Raw genomic sequence first — 18,532 nt, 5'->3', positions numbered from 1 at the left:
CACACACTCTTATAGCCAAATGACCTTTGGCAAGTCACTTCCGTGCCTTCATTTCTTATCTTCACAAGGAAAGTAATGAGCCTGGGTGAAATAAATAATTTACTATTAGCTAGTAACCCAAATATAAGCAATTTGAGCCCACCCAGGGGCTCCAACCAAGTCCTAGTTATCTGATTCCATAAAGATCATGTTGTGAGGCAGTGTCAAGTGAACTACGACTCCTAGTAACTCTGGGAACAGCAGATCTGAACCTTGCCCTGTTTGCGCCATCCTCATGAGCTCTGAAACACTCAGGTCCATTCCTTGAGTTTCTGCGTCAGTCTATCTTGTTGAGAGTCTTCTTACTTTTTTTTGATTTCCCCTTCTTAGCATGGTGTCTTATTCAGTGACTGGGACCCTCCTAGAACCTGCCTTAAGTATATGAGACAAAGTTTTACCAGCCTCTGAAAAACACCTCAGACACACCTCCTCTTAAGAAAGACTTGTCTGTTCTCTTGGCAGTTCAAGGAAAATTTGGTCCTCATCTACATCACCACACTTTGAAGGCATTGGTGCTTCTTCTGTCACACTTACTGCTTGTCCAACTTGAAGAGGTGTAGAAAGGAAATGAAAAGACCATTGGTTATAGTGGAAACAGTCTTACGGAGTAATTACACTCTATACATGTGGAATCACCCTGAGTCAGGGACCAACTCCAGGGCAGTGAACAGTCACCACCACCTATTTGGGTCACCCATTCTTGAATCTTGACCTTCATGAGGACAAGATAATACATTTATTTCTTTTCTTTTGCATAATCTATGGGAATTGGTAACTGGAACCATAGGAAAATGATACAGGGAGGATACCCAGTTGAGATAGTCAAGGAGAACAAAAATCACGCCAGATTTTTCAAACAGGGGTTTTGTTTGTTTGTTTGTTTGTTTTTGTCTACTTAGGTTATTATTTAAATTGAGGATTTGGAAGACCTTAGACAATTCTAATGTTGGTCTCTTTATCTCAGTCAGTTCACTGCCTTTGAGTCAGAACCGACTCACTGCTGACTCTCCAGTGTGTGTTGGGGAAGCAGCAAACTGCCTGGGAGAATTTGTCCGTCGTTCTCCCTTGGAGCTTCTGGTGAATTTGAAGCACATGGGAGACACCACCTTTGGGTTAACAACGCACCTCCCTGCAGACTGTGCCTCTGAGTTCCCTTATCGATTTATCCATTCACCAAAATTCCATGACCCCCGGTTGGATTCCAGCCCAGAGACCTTGCCAGTTAACTCAGCTGGGTACTTCTGTGTTACCATCTTCATATGCACCTTCTTGTCTAATTGCTAACAACCACCTTGCAGAGGGTTTAGCATTAACTTCACTCTACAGTGGAGGAGATTGAGGCTTAGAGATGAAAAGTGATTCCCCACACACACGTTTAGATTCTGTATTCTTGGTTTTCATCTGAAATATGAGTATGGAAGTATCTGCCTGTAGGCAAATGACAGTGCAAAACATACGATCTTTCATGAAAGAAGAGAGTCACATAAGCATTAGAAAGCAACAAGAAACTAAAAATGAGGTGTTCTGTAGCCCAGGCTATCAAGAACAGCTATCACCTTGAGGGGTGAAATATCAAAGAGGTAAGAGATGGAGATATGGAAACCTGGCAGTCTTGAGGACAGAATTTCAGGGTTTGGGTTAGACTTCTGAAGGAGGAGACCTTGAAGATGGTGTTACAACTCTTTGTTTCCTTTTCTTTTTTTTAAATTAAATTTTATTAATTTTAATGAACGTTTACAGAGATTTTGGGTTTCCATTCATTCATTGTTGCACTATTTTCTCTACCCTCCCCCCCCAGTTTGTTCCTCTTTTTTCCCCCTACTTGAAAGTCGGTTTTAATTGTTCCATTGCCACAGTGCTTGTCAAAGCCAGTTCTGATTAATCTCCTTTGTCAGTGTGTCCTTTGCCATTCCCTATCACTCCTCCCTGAGAGAGACTTCACTCTGATTCATAAAGAAAAGGGGACTGTGTATTCTCTTAGCTACTTCCTGCCGAAAAGGGATGCTGTAGGTTTCAGAGTGAAGATCTCCTCTAGCACTACTCTAAAGGGCCCCTTTGGCAATAGGAAACACATAGACTATTGTGGAGATTGATTTTGGAATTCAGATGCACTGTTATCAATTATGCTTAGCTGTACATGTTCATATCCTTGAAGATGTATCATGGATGTGTTGCACCCTAGAAGACACAAATTTAACTAACAAGTTAAAAGTACATGAGTCAAAAATTAAAAAGCAGTAATATTCCAAGTAGAGGTTCTAATAGTGGCACCAATCAAGTTATAGAGGGAAGGTAGTTCTTAAAATAAAAGGCCTATTGACTAGCACTTTGTCTATTATAGTATAAAGGTTAGGAACCACAAGATGTAGAGGCTCAACTATGTCATTTATTGTTCTTAAATCCTGGAGCAAATTCCATCTACCACTGGGTGTTTTTACAGCTCAGAAGTCCGCATGCAAGGCAGAGGTGAAGTAAGAAACTGCTTATGAGGTTTTCCGTCAATTCCAACAACTAAGAAATAGAAGAGTTGGGACCTTGGAAGGCTTTAAGGACCAAATAGTAGGCTCTTGTGTCCAGGAGAAAACAAATATACTTACCAGTAATGTTAATGCTCACCCACAGCTCTTCTGGGAGGATCTAAATCGTTGAAGCGTCCTCCTTTGTTTCCAGCTGGGAGCTGGGGCCTGTCAGTCCTGTCAGCCACGAGGACCTAATGTGGGCCACCCTTGGCCAAGTGTCCTTCAGATCCACACTTAAAGCAAGTGAGTGGGAGCTTACTCTCTACTCCCTTGCCTATCAACTCTTTAACAGCGCATGAAGGCTGTTCTGAGGGCTTCTGGAGACTCAGAAAAGGCATAGTGATTTCAGTGCTGTGAGGGGCAGGAGAAGTTAGAGACTGGGACAGTCTCTCTGCAAGACTGTAGTGGTGCTGAAAAGGCTGTCAGAAAAGGGGCGGGGTAACTTCTTCCTGCTTCCAGCCTCCTAGTGTCCATCCTGAACCTCCCATTGACAGTGGCAAAGGAAAATCCAGCTGGAAAGGAGTTTGGAAATCCAGATTGCAGAGACCTAGCCCCAGCATGAAACTGAAGGACTGAACCAGAGATGACAAAGCAGAACACAACTTTGATTCTTTTGTCTCTCAAATGAGTGCTGTAACAATCCTTACCACAGGGTGTGTCATGATCTGGAAAAAATGGGTTCAAATCTGCAAACCCTGGCATAAAGCTTAGGTGCATGACAGGCGATGAGAGAATGTTCTTTGTTCTTGCACCATAATAATACCAGCTCTCTCTATTCCATTGGTGAGAGACTTAGATGTCTCTGGAATGCAGAGATACACACTGGCTAAGGCATCTTAGCATAGCAACGGGGGAGGGGGGAGCGGTGGCAGTGGGAGCAAGGGGTGCCTATCTAAGGATCTGCTCTCTTCTCAGACAAAACACTTCTGCAGTGTGGTCTCTCATTCCAAAGATTTCGATTTCTGGCTCTGCCCGCCCCTCTCTGGAGAGACAAACCCTTGATTCATGCTTTCTGATAATTCCTGATTAGCACACAAGGAAAGAAAGACTCTTCTACAGTGATTACTCTGCTCTTAATTTTGAAAAGTGGTCCAGAGAAGAGCAATCTTGGAAATGACGAGGCGCTTGGAGAGAGAGAGGAGCCAGGAGCAGACTTTACTCTGTCTGCTGCAGATCATAAAATCTCTGCTAAGTTGTTTTTGAGTTATGCATTTTTAAATGACTTCACTGGTTGCTGCAGGACTGTGTTAAGGAGACTGAGGCTGAGCTCTTAAATTTCTTGCCCGTGGATGTTTTGGGATGCGGATATGCTGGCATTTCCATGGACCTTTTGATCCTGGCACTGGAAGGGCATGCATTTAATGGGATCCTTATATCTCTTTATGGAGGCGTAGAATGGGGATGGTCAGTTAAGACTCCTACTGACTACTGAACACACTCATGGTGGCTGATGGGGAGATGATGATGATGACAGTTGCTAACAAGATGGATGGTCGTTATAATTAAATATTGGGTGACGTCATCTCACATATTTCTGGCAGGTTTTCAGGGATGGCCAGTCCTTGGAAAAAGATAGCATCTTGGAGAATGTAGAGGTTCATTGAAAGACAAGTTGATCCTCAACAAGATGCAGTTAATACAGTGACTGCAGCATGGGCTTAAGCATGGCAGAGATTGTGAAGATGGTATAAGACACGGCAAAGTTTTTGTCCTTGTGAGACGAAGTTAGTTCACTCAGCATAATGCTCTCCAGTCTCTCCCAAGTTACGTAGTGTTTTTTTAAATTGTTTCTCCTGAGAGCTGCATAATATTCCATTGTGTGAATGTACCACAATTTCTAAATCTCTTCAGACATTTGGGCTCTGTTCAAGTTCTTGTGCTGGTGAATAAAATACTGCATAAAGCCATTATTGTAAAATAGGAGAATAACTAGTAAAACATGTACAGGGAGGGACCCTGGGCGAGGGGGAGTGAGAACAGAGGGGTAAGAATAGGTAGGGTCAAAACCACAGGGTTTCACAGTTTGGTAGGTGGAGGGAGGGGGTGAGGGAGGGATCTGGTGGAGACCTGAAAAGATTAGGTAATGATGAGTAAGGTCTAATGGTGATTGATTTTGCAAAACATAATGCATGGGAATGATTGTATGAAACACAATATTAATGGAGAATAGTGTGAAACACAATGTATACAAACTTTGTGAGCAAAATAATATAAAAAGAAATATAGGGCATGGAAGCTCTGGTGGCCCAGTGGCAAGAAGCTGTACTGCAAGTCTTGAAGATAGGTTGTTCGAGGCCACCAGCAGCTCTACAGGAGGATGGGCACTCTCCTTCTGTGTGAATAATTGCTTCTGAAAATCAGCTGGAGGGTCAGCTGTGGGTCAGTTCCGAGTCTATGGTACACAACAACAACAACATGATAGGGCAGGGTTTTGATGTGTTGTTCTTAGGGTCAGTCCGAGTCGGAGTCCATGGCACTTAACAACAACGACTATAAGGTAAATCAAATACTAAAGCTTAACATTTTAATGGAAAAAATGCATATATTATGTGCTTGAAACAATTCTAAGGATATTTCAGAGAGTAGCTTAATCTTATCTCAACCTTCTTGAACTCATTGCTACTAAGACGATTCCAACTCAGCAACTCAGTAAGGATGTAGGAAAACTACTCTATTGAGTTACCAAAGCTGTAATCTTCATAGAAGCAGCCAGGCTCTTTGTGCCATGGAGTAGCTCATGGGTCCAAACCATCAACCTTTGAGTTAACAGCTTCCCCACTGCACAGCAGTGCAGGGCTCCTTCAGCTTCCATGACAGAGAGATGATTATGAGCCTATGTTTCAGTTAAGAGCGGAGGCACCAAGAGATGATAGGACATTCATGCTTTACAAGATGCCTTAGTTTGGATTTCTCCAAAGACCTTATGAAAATGGTTTTCAGGGACTTTTTATGGGAAGTAGAGAGGATATTGGTAAAAAAGGGTAAATGCACCATTGAAAGCAGGCAGGCCATTGAAGGATGTATTACTGAATTGGGAACCCTGGACAACAGTTAAATACTTGGCTTTAATGTTTAGGGATTTGTGCTATAGATCCAAAGGAAATGCCTCTTGGGTGCTTTGAACCCACCAGCTACTGTGTGAGGGGAAAAGATGGACAGTCTTCTCCTATGTGATCCACAGCCTCTGAGGGAAAGAACTGTTTAAAGGGATATGTGCTTTGGTATTATTGTCATGACAGGAGTCCAGAATGAAGGCTGTATAGTGACGTGGACTTGGCGGGGAGGGATTGTATAACAATGAAAGAATTTTTCTTTTACTTTTCAAAGAGAAGAACAGAGGGGAGGGGTGGGTACAGAGAAAAGTGCAACAATGGATGAATGGAAATCCAAAGTCTCTGCAAACTTTCATTAAAATTAATAAAAAAAAATCAGAAAAAAAAGCACAGCCCATTGTGAAATCACATGGGAAGGCCAGCCATAGATTGGTGCTAACTTGAAGGCAGTGTGTATGACTTTGTGAATTTGTTAACCAAAACGTTGTTGTTATTGACTGCCTTTGAGTCGAGCATGACTCATAGTGCCCCTAAACAAAAGGCCTGAAACCCCTCTACAACTGTCGACATTTATCAAAGTTCATAGTTTCTGGAGGCAAGTGATTTAGGAAGTGAATGATAACTCTTGCTTCCAAAAGGTAGATGGTTTGAATCTATTCTATGACTCTGTTAGAGAAAGATCTGACCATCTGTACTCATTAAGATCATAGACTAGAAAATGCTTGGGGCAGTTTAACTATCTTTATACAAATAATGTGCATATTCTTCATTCTTTGGCCAACTCTGCCCACTCTTTCCTCCTTCCATGAGTTATTTTCATAAGCCACCGCATGCATATGATTACTCTGAAAATAACCTGGCAGCAGGGACGCTGGGGCTGGCATGGCATAGTGTACAAGCAAGCTTGGAAACACATTTTTGTACTTTGCATAAAGATATAGAAGTCAGTCACATGTGGATGCTCTCTCTAAGAATGGACGTGACAGCACCCAACAGCCGTAGCCCTGGGGTAGCAGAGGCACAGTCTCACTGCTGTTGTTAAGAGCCATCAAGTTGATTACAGCTCATAGTGCCTACATGAACAGCAGACCAAAATCTTGCCCTGCATCCTCTGGACCACTCTCACCATCTTCACCAGACTCAAGTGCATGGTTTTAGTCACCAGTTCTGACTTTAAATGACCTACCAGAAGGCTTTTTGAAGGTATCACTCGTGTGAGGCGTTTGCTCATCTTTCTCCACAGGTGGATTCGAACGTTTGGTTGGGAGTATAATTCTTTACCCACTAGACCACCGGAGCACTATTGTAAGGCCAAGTAGATAGTATTATTTATGTGTTCTTCATAATCTGATAGTGTCCTTCTAGTCACTCCAAGAACATACAATTTAAGTGACTATAAAATTCTTGAGATATGAAACCTCTTAATCTTAAAATTCTATGTGCAAAATCAAGTCAAGAAAGCTCAGAGACGTAGGTGAAAAGCCCAAAACCATAAAGATCATAAAAGACAAATTGAGACCAATCTTAGAAAGCCTCACCTATGGTATAAAGAGACTGTCTTTTACAGCCAGACATATACAACCAGGAGAAGATAAAATTGATGAACGTGATCTTCTAAAGATTAAATCCCTGTGTGCATCAAAAACTTTTCCCAACAGAGTGAAAAGAATAAGCATTTAGTGATACCATCTCAGACAAAGGTCTCGTAACAAAAGTTTACAGAATCCTACAGGGCCTTCGCAAATCAAAGACGGATCACACAATTACAAAATGGGCAAAAGACATGGAAGGACTTGTTACAGAAGAAGACATTCGGATGCCAACAGACACATGAAGAAATGCTCAAAATCCCTGGCAAGAGAAGAGATGCGAATCAAGACCACGGTGAGATACTCAGTAGCAGTGGCAAAATTTAACAGGTAGCGTGTAATAAATGTTGGAGAGGATGTGGAGAGAAACGCTATCTCTTACACTGTTGGTGGGATTGTAAAACGGCACAACCACTCTGGAAGGCTGTTTGGTGAATCCTCAAAGAAGCTGAACGTAGAAATTCCATATGACCCAGCTATTCCACTGTTTGGAATATACCCCAAGAAAATGAGAAATGAGGCACACCAATGTGTACACCAATGTGTAGTGTTACTCACCATCATAAGAATATGGAAACATCCCACATTTCCAACCACAATCCAGTGGGTTGAAAAATTATTGTACATTCACATAATGAAATACTACACAAGACTCATGAGCAATGGTTTTTTAAAAAAAAATTATTACATAACTTGGGAGAGTCTGGAGGGCTTTATGTGAAATGAATTAACCCCCGGTCTCCGAAGGATAAATACTGCATAGGACCATTATTGTAAAAACAGGTGGATAACTAGGTAATGTGTGTATGGGAATCCAAGTGGGGAAAGGGGAGCAGTGGGAAGAGAGGGGTGAAGGTGGGCGGGGGGAAATCATAAGGTCATACAACTTGGTAAGTGGAGGGAGATGGAGTAAAAGAAATAGAAAAGATCAGGCAGAGATCAGGAAAGACAGGGTAATGGTGGGCATAGTTCAATGGTGATTGGTTTTATAAAACATAACAAGAAACAATGTAAGTGAAACAATGTATGAAACAATGTAAGTGAAGGATAGTGTGAAAGACAATGTAGATGAACTTTGTATGCAAATCAATGTGAAGTTTTAAAAAGTTAAACATAAAAAAATTTAAAAGCACACACAAAAGGGGGGAATTAAGTAAGGGGGGAACCATCCCCTGCCGTCTCTGTGTATAGTAACATTGTGGTTGGGAGTTCAGACTCCGGCGAGTTAGTTTTGGTCCCAAACCTGGTTCTTTGAATTATTGTTGAACATTGACAAGTTACTTCATCTGCCTTTTCTGCTTACATGGAAAATATGAATCTTGATAGTATCTACCTATAGAGTTGCGGTGAGGATTAAATGAGTTACTGTTTTAAAGCGCTAAGAAGTGACAGGTACATCAAAAAGTGCTGACAGTGTCGTGTGCTGCCGCCGCCACTTGTGCTGATGATAATGGTCGTTGTGGTCATCACCATGCTTTTCACTATAATATCCTCGTTTTTCAAATGAAAAAAAAAAAAAAAGAAATCTAAGACCTGATACTGTGTTCTTTTATTTTGGTAGATACCTGTTTCCTACTTTGTGAGGATTTTCTATAATGTTATATTTCAACTGTATTTCTCCCCAGTATGTGTTTAAGGATGAATCTTGTCATCAATTTTACTGGAAGCCAATGAGATTTTTTTCTTGTCTACCAACTCAGGGTTTATTGATGACAGTGACTTTTTCATGTGTGTCTTTGATGGTTATTTTTGATCCTGTTCAGTGTCTTCCCCAGATACGTCTCTTTTCAGATACGTCTTGATTTCCTTGTTTATACTCTCTTCCCCTACTCTGTGGAAATGATTTTAGAGAACTTAAGGAAATAATGAAATCCTCATGAAACATTGGCTGTATGTTAGGCTGGGATACAAGGAATGACTCCAATTGGCACCACCTGGTTGATTGTATGTTCTATTTGGTCAGGTTGCACATAGGAATTTTCTGGGTCAGAATCAGAATGAGTAGGTAGGAGCTGCTTCCCAAAGCCCACACTCAGGGTCAAGTCATTCAACACATAGATATTGAGTCTCTCCTGCTCCTAATACAGAATTCGTTGTTGTTGATTGTCAGTGAGTTGAGCATGACTGGTAGTGACCCTATGAACATAAGACCTGAAGGCTTTCTAGAACTATTGTTGTTTCTCCAAGTTCATAGAGAATTTAGGTACTTTCATAACTTAGGTTATGTAACAGCAATCCATTCAGAAGATGACAAAAGCGAGGATGAGAATGTTTGAGAAGCCTGCCCAACATCACACATCTGGCTGTTACTGAAGTTACTGCAAAGGCTCTGGCCCCAAGCAGCTTGCCGCCTCTTTATCTATCCTCGATCCATTATTTTATAAAACTGAGTCAGTCAAATATCAAACCTGTGAGGCATCTTTAGATAATTATTCCGCACCTATCCCTGTGGCCCCACAAGAATAGGTAGTCATGAAGTAGGTTGGAAGAGGACAAAAGTGGGTGTAATTAAGTTAAAAGTAAGAAGGGACCTGAAACGATTAGGTAATGATGGGCAAGGTCCAATGATTGATTTTATAAAACATAAGCATGAGAATGATTGTGTGAAACACAATATGAATGAAGAATAGTGTGAAACACAATGTATACGAACTTTGTGAGCAAACCAATATTGGAAAAAAGTTAGAATTTGAAAAACAACAGCAACATTAGTAAAGATAACCGTTGATTTGTGAGAATTGGCTCGCGGGAATAATACGGGAGTGAAATGATTGAATAATGTGTGTACGCTGGCATGAGAGCATTGAGGACATTCCTGTATACCAAACAAGTCAGTTCCATCAGCTGGGAGGTAGGCAGCAGATGGTGGTGGGACACGTTGAAGGCCAGGCCACAGTCACCTTGAACACATACATCCGTGCGTACTTCACATCTTAGCAACGTTCTGTTTTCCTCAGAGCACTTGATTTCTGTCTGGTGCAGACAATACATGGGCACGGAGCTGCCCCTCCAGCTATGTGAAGCATTTTTGCGCTCTGTCAGAATTTCTGGGGAGTCAAACTGTTACAAGTGCTCACAGCAGGGAAAAGAAAGAGAATTGGTCTGGAGATTGCTGCCTGAGGATGAGGCGGAATTACATTAAGGGGTCATCTCACCACTCTGATGCTGAAGGAGAGCTCAGGAAGTCCAGCGAAAGCTGACTGGGTCTCAGGGATGGTGCACCAAGTTTTTGTCCCCGTGGTACCTCCAGGCTGGGTCCGAGGAAGCCCTTGATAGCTCCCTGGATCAAATCTCAGATGGCTGCAGGTCAGACAGGCTCCCAAACATTCTGAACAAGGAACATCAGCACTATCACACACTTCGTCCTGGCTTCGCAGAGATGCTGATGAGAGCCAGATCAAGAAGAGAGATGGGCTGTTCATATGGGGACTAAACCTAGAAAAATTCTTGAGAGAGCTGGAGTAGAAACCAAGCATCCGAGAGTGCTAATAGACTTTCTTGGAAGCGTGGAATAGGATTAAAACCCACCCCTTCCATGATTTCTGGGTCCATTACAAAGTGTGATTGATGTTATTCTTCCTAGTGGTTGGATCGGAAAAAAAAACAAACCAAAACAACAACAAACAAAACACCAAACTTTTATTTGTTTTTCTTAATACTTTCTTTGTTTAAAGTACAGTGAGGGTTGAAGCTTAACATCAGAAAAACAAAGATTCTTGCCACTGGGCCGATTGGCAGCATCATAAGAGATGGTGAAGAGATTGAGATTGTTAATCAGCTTGTTGGCTCCACAGTCAATACTCTTGGTGCCAGCAGCCAGGAAATTAAAAGATGAATTGCCCTTCGGGAAAATGTGCTCTCGGGAACCTATCCGGAGTACTGAAGAGTAATGATGTCAGTCTAGAGACTAAGGTGCACTTGATCCAGGCCATAGTCTTTGCAATGACTTGCTATGCATCAGAGAGGCGGATGGTGACTAAGGATGTTAGAAAAATAATTTATGCCTTTGAGTTGTGGTGCTGGAGAGAGTATTGAATATACTATGAACTGCTAAGAGAACAAACTAATTGGACCTGGAGAGCGTGAAACCAGGCTGCTTCTTGGAGACAAGGATTTTGAAGCTCCATCTCACATACTTTGGTCATGTTGACAGAAGGGACCAGTCCTTGGAGAAGGACATTATGCTTGGGAGGGGCGAGCGACAGTGCGAGAGAGGAAGCCCCTGGAAGAGATTGACTGACACAGTGACAGAGGTCATGGGGTAGGAATGTCAGAGACAATGAGGTTGGCTCAAGATGGAGCAGGGTTCAGAGCTGTTGTGCTGAGGGTTGCTATGAGTTAGTTGCAAGTGACTCGATGGCACATAACAGCAATAGGAAATTAAGCAAAAGACGCGTATGATGGCTTCTTGGTGCCAAGTACAGGGCAAGATGTTAAACTTAGGTGACATATTCCTGAGAGGAGGGAGGGGAATATAACCACATGTGCCTTCTGCATGTGGACATGTGAACTTGGAAGGCATTTGACAGGGACACACACAGACTCCAGGGGATATTTGTTACTATACTTGTACCTAGACATGAAAAAGAGATGAAACATTTGGAAAGGTTAATACTGTTTTCGTTCTGGCAGTCGGCAGTTGTGAATTGCTGATGCCTAAAACAGGAGAGCAAAAAACTGCGATAGAAAGTTGATACGAGGTAGGTTAATATGGCCTCTTGCTCACACCTCAAAGTCCTGAAGTCTGTGCTGCTTTCAATTCTGTCCAGGGCGAGTCTGTGAATATTAAGGATTTGATCAGAATCATCATAGAGCTCCCCCAATATCTCCCTTGGGACCTCACCGGAGACTGATGGGGACTCTAGAGTGTTGATAATTGTGATCAAAGGGTCCACATATTTAAAATGCACAAAGGATGAGCCCAGGAATTATCGGCCTGCTAACTTAACTCCTCTACCTGGAACAAATTATCCAAAAATCAATTTGCAAACACCTTTGCGATAACAAGGTCTTGAGTAATAACCTCCATGGCTTTGCAAAGGGAAGCATCCAGCTTGACTAATCTGCTTAATTTCCTTCTCTGGCCAAATGGCAGGCTGTAATAAAGGCAATCTGGAGTTGTCCCCTAAGATTTGCTTCAAGTCACACTGAGAAAATATTGTCCATTCCTGTTTCATAGCAATTATTCTGTTTCTGGAGAACCTTGGTTGCTAGGTTATTGATGAGAAGGAAGGTGCAGAATGGATCTCCTGTACAGCTATTTTGAAGCCCTCACCGGAGTCCTAACCTGATAGGCTCATACCTGGATAGCCCAGACCAAACTGAGATCAAACCCATTGCTGTTCGGTTGATTTTAATTCATTGCAGCCCTGTTGGGCCAGATAGAAAAGGTCCAAAAGTTTGCCAAGTCCGCAGATCCGTAGAGAGGCAGACTGTCTGATTATTCTCCTGTGTGTGGTTTGAACTGCCACCTTTTCGGTTAGCAGCTTGACAATTCATCTCATCACCAGAGTCGAGAGGCCCCTCAGAAATCAAGCAAACAAACAAAAACCTGTGTTCTCAGAGTGTCCACATTGTTCTCCAATCCCAGGGGCCCCACTGAGTGGCTCCACCTCAGAGATGTCAATGTGCTCCTACACTTGTTTAGATCATTTCACCGTGGCACTTGAGCTTCAGAAAATAGGAGACAAGACGAACTTAAGTAATTTCACAAAAGTGTTTGGTGCAAAACTATTTCCAGTATCAGAACTTGAAGCCACTTATGTGTCAGTTATTAATATGATTATCCATTGGGCTCTTCTCTAGCTGTTAATAATGGTGATCGTGAAGACCATGGATTATACGTGTAATAATAATTATACATATTATATTTGGAAGCAGGAGTGGCATCCATTTCCTAAACCACATGCCTCCGGAAACTCTGTGAACTTTGAGAAATGTCGATAGTTGTAAAGGGGCTTCAGGCCTTTTGTTCATGGGATCACTATGAGTTGTGCTTGACTTAAAGTCAGTCACCACCACCACTATTATATGTATAAGAAAAATTTATAAGCATCTAGTAAGTAACAAAAAGGAAACAAAATTACATAAGAGGGAAGGAATAAATTTCTGTGATTTAAATAAAAATAGAATAAACCAATACCTGTCACCATCCAGTCGTTTCCAATTCCTGGTGCCTCTCCATTGATTCCCCCCCACCCTGAGGCTGTAAATCCCTACCTGTGGAGACGTCCATCCTTCTCCTGAGGAGGACATGGCAGATTTGAACCCTCCTTTTGGTTAAGGAGCTCTAGTGACTTAGTGGTGGTAAGGAGTTGCACTGCCAACCTAAGGGCACATGGTTCAAATCTACTAGTTGGGAGAAAGATGGATGGTGTCCTCCTATGTGATTTATTGCCTCTGAAAAATCTGTGGAGGGTCAAGTATCAGTTGGACTATGAATCTTGATAAAGAACAAAAACGGCCCTTTGATTGGCATCCCAATGAACGTCTTTTCATAGAGAAATAAAAATTTCTTTATGGTAACCAAGGCTGGCCCTTTTCTGTTTCTTTTCATGCCCTTGTTGTTCTACTGATATTTTTGTTACACATCTAAATATGCTCAGTTCGAATTCTCAAATGAATATTGAGAGATAAACAAGACCCCCAGGGGACAGCTGACCTGGGTGAGTATGTGATCCTGGCTTCATCGCGTCCTGCCTGCCCCATGAGCTTGGTAGAAGTCACCTGACGACTCAGGTTCTCAGTTTGTTGTTGTTTTTTTTTAAACCCACTAGTTAGTTGTGAGACCTCTCAAGAGTACTGAAGAGCAATGAATGAATGGAAATCCAAATTCTCTGTGAATGTTCATTAAAATTATTTTTAAAAAAGAGTACTGAAGAGCAATGATACCAGGCTGGAGACTAAGGAGTGCCTGATCCGGGCTATAGTCTTCGCAGTTACGTGCTGTGCATCAGAGAGTTGGGCAGTGAACAGGGATGATAGAGAATTGATGCCTTTGAGCTGTGGTGCTGGAGAAGAGTGTTGAATATACCATGGACTGCTAGGAGAACAAACAGGTTTGTTCAGGACAGGTGAAGCCAGATATTCTGTTCCTTGGAGTCAAGGATTGTGACGCTTTGTCTGACATACTTTGGGCATGTTGCAAGGAGGGACTGGTCCTTGGAGAGGGGCATCTTGTTTGGGAGAGTGGAAGGACGGCACAGGAGAGGAAGACCCTCAATGAGATGGATCGATTCTGTGAGTGGAGTGGTGGGAATGAATGCATTTGAGACAGCGAGGTTGGCACAGGATAGAACTGCATTTAGCGCTCTTGTACATAGGGTCGCTTTGAGTCACAAGCTACTCGATGGCACATAACAACAACAAAAACTGGAGATGATAATATTGTCTCAGTCATTAAATGAAATAGTTCATGTCACATTTATTAATAAAACAAACCACCTGTTGCCATCTCATTCATTTCCACTCAGACTCACCTGTAGGACACACCAGACTGTCCCCACAGCATTTCCAAGACGTCCATCTTTATGGGAGGAATCACGTTTCCAGGTCTTTCTCTCGTGGAACAACTGGTGCTTTGAAACCACTCAACTTTTGCTTAACAGTCAAATACTTAAGTGCTGTGTGTCACGAGGGCTCCCACAAAACACTGTGTCAAGTTGATCCTGACAGCCCTCTCTCAGGTCTCCAGTCTGGGCACATGACCAGGAGGGACCAGTTCTGGGAGAAGGATGTCATGCTTGTAAGGGTGGAGGGACAGCACAGGAGAGGAAGACCTCAGAGGAAATGGAGTGATGCAGTGACTGGGGCAACGGGGGTAGGTGTATCGGAGTCAGTGAGACTGGCTCAGGACAGGGCAGGCGTCAGAGCTGCTGTGTATAGGGTCACTGAGTTGCAAGCAACTCAACGACACATAACAACAGTGAACAAATCTTAAGCAGATTCAAGTGCCTGGTGGACCTTTCTATTAGCAGCCCCTGTACCGCCAGGACTCTTCCCCTTGGTATATGAGAAGGATGAAATAGTTCTGTTACTGATTGCTAGAAACATGTTGTTAGGTGCCTTTGAGTTAGTTCTCACTGCTGGCGACTCAATGTCGACCACAATAGAGATGGTGCTTTGGAAAGTGCCATCCTTCCATCCTTAGCTGTGTCCACTGTCGTAGCTACCCTGTCGGTCCATCTTGTTGAGGGGCTTCCTTTTCTTTGCTCACCCCCTGTTCTCCCAAGAATTCTGTTCTTCACCAGAGACTGGCCCCTCAATCCCAGAAAGAAGCCATCAGGATTGCTGCCTATAATGTCTTTTTTTCTTTATTTGAAGACACACAGCTTAATAGCAAGAAGTGTCAAGTATGAGTAGATGCTGAGCCATTCTGCATGACTTCTGCCAAAACTCTCGATTCCCACTGGTCCACTGTGGCCAATGGTGTTCTCCCTGCTTGAGGGACCATCTGGAGTCGAACAGGAAGCTGTGGCTTTATCTTTTTTCTTATCATTCTGGTGGGAGACTTTCCGTTAACAATCTGTGTGCCCCTGTATGGGCAATGTTTACAAACTTCCAACTCCCCTGGGTTTCAAACTGAAATAAAATTCACTAAAGGCAGTTTCTCGCTTGAGGATAGAAGGGAGAATATTAATCTAGACAGCTTTGCAGGACTCTGGAAAAATCCTCTCCTCCCGTTGCTGGTTCTTTCCTTTCTTTGAATGGAGGCAATCTGGTGGGTGAAGAAGCAGATTACCAAAGGAATATTCAAGTCTTCATGTACAAAGGTGAAAAAACTTAACTTTGGATGTGAATAACGGTTAAAAAAAAAGAGTTGGACTAGTTAACATGACTCTAATAGTTCAAATCTACCTGCTGCTTTGAGGGAGAAAGGTGGGCGATCTCCTCCCATATAATTGTATTGTTGTGCACTGTTGAGTCAGAGGCAACCCGCAGCTGACCTACCAGCTGATTTTCAGAGGCAGTTTAACTGCGTGGGAGAAGATTGATCATCTTTCTACTAGGTAAAGGCTGGTAGATTAGAACTATTTGCCTTTAGGCTGACACTGACAAAAATGCTCACCACTGGACCAATTGGCAGCATCAGGATGGATGGTGAAGAGATTGAGATCGTTAACAACTTTAGTCTGCTTGGCTCTACGGTCAACACTCTTGGCACCAGTAGCCAGGAACTAAAAAAAAAAAAAAAACAAACATATTGTGATGGGAAAGTCTGCTGTTAGGGACCTCTCCAGGGTACTGAAGAGCAATGGTATCACTCTGGAGACTAAGGTGTTTCTGATACAGGCTATGGTCTGTGCAATCACTTGTCATCAGAGAGTTGGACAATGACTAGGAAGGACAGAAAGAGAATTGATGCCTTTGAGTTGTGGTGCTGGAGAAGAGTGTTGAATGTACTATGGACTGCTGAGAAAAGAAACAGATTCATTCTGGAAAGGGTTAACAGGCTGCTCCTTGGAGGCAAAGATTCTGAGACTTCGTCTGACATACTTTGAACATGTTGTAAGGAGAGACAAGACAGGTCCTTAGAGAGGGACATCATGCTTGGGAGGGTGGAGGGATGGCACAGGAGGGGAAGACCCTCTATGAGGTGGATTGAGTCAGTGCCTGGGGTAATCAGGATGGGAGTGTCAGAGACAGTGCGATTGGCACAGGGCAGAGCAGGGGTTTAGGGCTTTTATACATAGGGTTGCTATGAGTCGCAAATGACTCTACGGCACATAACAACAACAACAACAACAAGGCATCAAAGCTCTCTCTCCAGCAACCCTCCATGTGATTTGCCACCTCTGAAAACCCAGTGGGTGGTCAGCCATGAGTCAGTTCCAACTCTATGGTAATGGGTTGTGTGTATTTGACATGTAATTCTGTTCCCTGCCCTCAAGTGGCTGGATTTTGCCCATCAAGCTCCTTATTTCTCATGGTCCTTTGCTGATGTCTTCTCTTGCAGAGCCTCCCACGCCCATCGCCCCCCCAGAGCTGCTGGCCGTGGGTGCCACCTACCTGTGGATCAAGCCGAATGCCAACTCCATCATCGGGGACGGCCCCATCATCCTGAAGGAGGTGGAGTACCGCACCACCACCGGCACCTGGGCCGAGACCCACATCGTCGACTCCCCCAACTACAAGCTGTGGCATCTGGACCCGGATGTGGAGTATGAGATCCGTGTACTCCTCACACGCCCAGGCGAGGGTGGCACGGGACCCCCAGGGCCTCCCCTCACCACCCGAACCAAGTGCGCAGGTAAGGAGCCTCTCCACTGTGAGAGGCCGGAGCGGTGTGTGACCTTGTGCTCTGAACTTCGCCAGTAGGCTCGTGCCTAATGTTGTTGAGAAAGACATTTGTGCACTTGATCTTGCTGTAGAGGATGCTCTGTCTGGGGTTGGGGTTTTAAAAGCCTGATTTTTTTTTTCTGTGTTATTATAAGGTGCCTGTTTTGGTCCTTGGTTCTGGTGGAACGCTGGTTCTAGATGTCTGAGAATTCCCAGCACTGGTTACCTGAGACTCCTAGAGCTGACAGTATTTCTGATGGTTCCTGGCTGTGAGTGGTTCTCTGAGCGCTCCTGGCTGTGTCTGTGTCTCTGGGGCATACTGTGACTGTCTGTCCTAATCCCTGGCTTTGACCAAGTGTCTGAAGACTGCTGACTGGGACTAGATGTCAGAGAGGTCCAGTTCTGGTTGGACCTCCGGGAGATTTCTGATTCCCACTGTCGCCCTAAGGTCCCTTGATTGGGCCAGGGACCCTAATGGTTCTGATAACTTCTTCAAGGGCTTCTGGTGTGTTCTGCTCTGAGTTCCTTCTGGCTTTGACATTATTTCTAAATGGATTTTGGGATTGTCTTTCTCCCTCTGAGCTTCCTGGCTTTCTGTCCCCTGAAGGCTTCTGCTGCTCTGTAAGAGTTTGCTGGTGAGGACAGTGGAGGTGTGGGTGTGGGGATGAATCATGGGTCGTACAATATGGTGGGCGATGTGTGAGGGAAAGGCGAAGAATCTGGTGTGAAAACCAATGTATTTGAATTTTCTAAAGAAATTAATTTTCTAAATAAATTAATTATATATATATTCTATGCTATATTTCATATATATATATACACACACACACCCATATACATATACACACATATATATGTTGTTGTTTGATGCCGTCAAGTTGTAGACGACTCAGCGACCCTATGAACAAACAGCCTGAGCACTGTTCGTACATAGAGTTTCTGGAAGCAAGCCATTTCAGAAGTGGATGCTGCTCCTGCTTCCAGGCTTGATTTAGTCGGGAAGCTCCAGCCAACACTGTCCACCATGGGTACCTGTTACCACGATTGGCACATC

General features: G+C 43.3%; 1 protein-coding gene across 1 annotated transcript in view; it reads left to right on the top strand.

The window, feature by feature from the left end:
* The window catches only part of PTPRT (protein tyrosine phosphatase, receptor type, T), a 975,109-nt gene that overhangs the window by 244,056 nt on the left and 712,521 nt on the right, over positions 1-18,532 (top strand). The window contains exon 7 of the mRNA XM_006881719.1: positions 17,156-17,449. Within this exon, the coding sequence (XP_006881781.1) occupies positions 17,156-17,449 (294 nt within the window). The remainder of the gene's footprint in view (positions 1-17,155; positions 17,450-18,532) is intronic.

The sequence above is a fragment of the Elephantulus edwardii genome, unplaced genomic scaffold (genome assembly GCF_000299155.1).
Source record: "Elephantulus edwardii isolate Elephantulus edwardi_28Jun2011 unplaced genomic scaffold, EleEdw1.0 scaffold00015, whole genome shotgun sequence".
Taxonomy (NCBI): Eukaryota; Metazoa; Chordata; class Mammalia; order Macroscelidea; family Macroscelididae; genus Elephantulus; species Elephantulus edwardii.
This window is presented reverse-complemented; position numbering and strand designations above follow the sequence as displayed.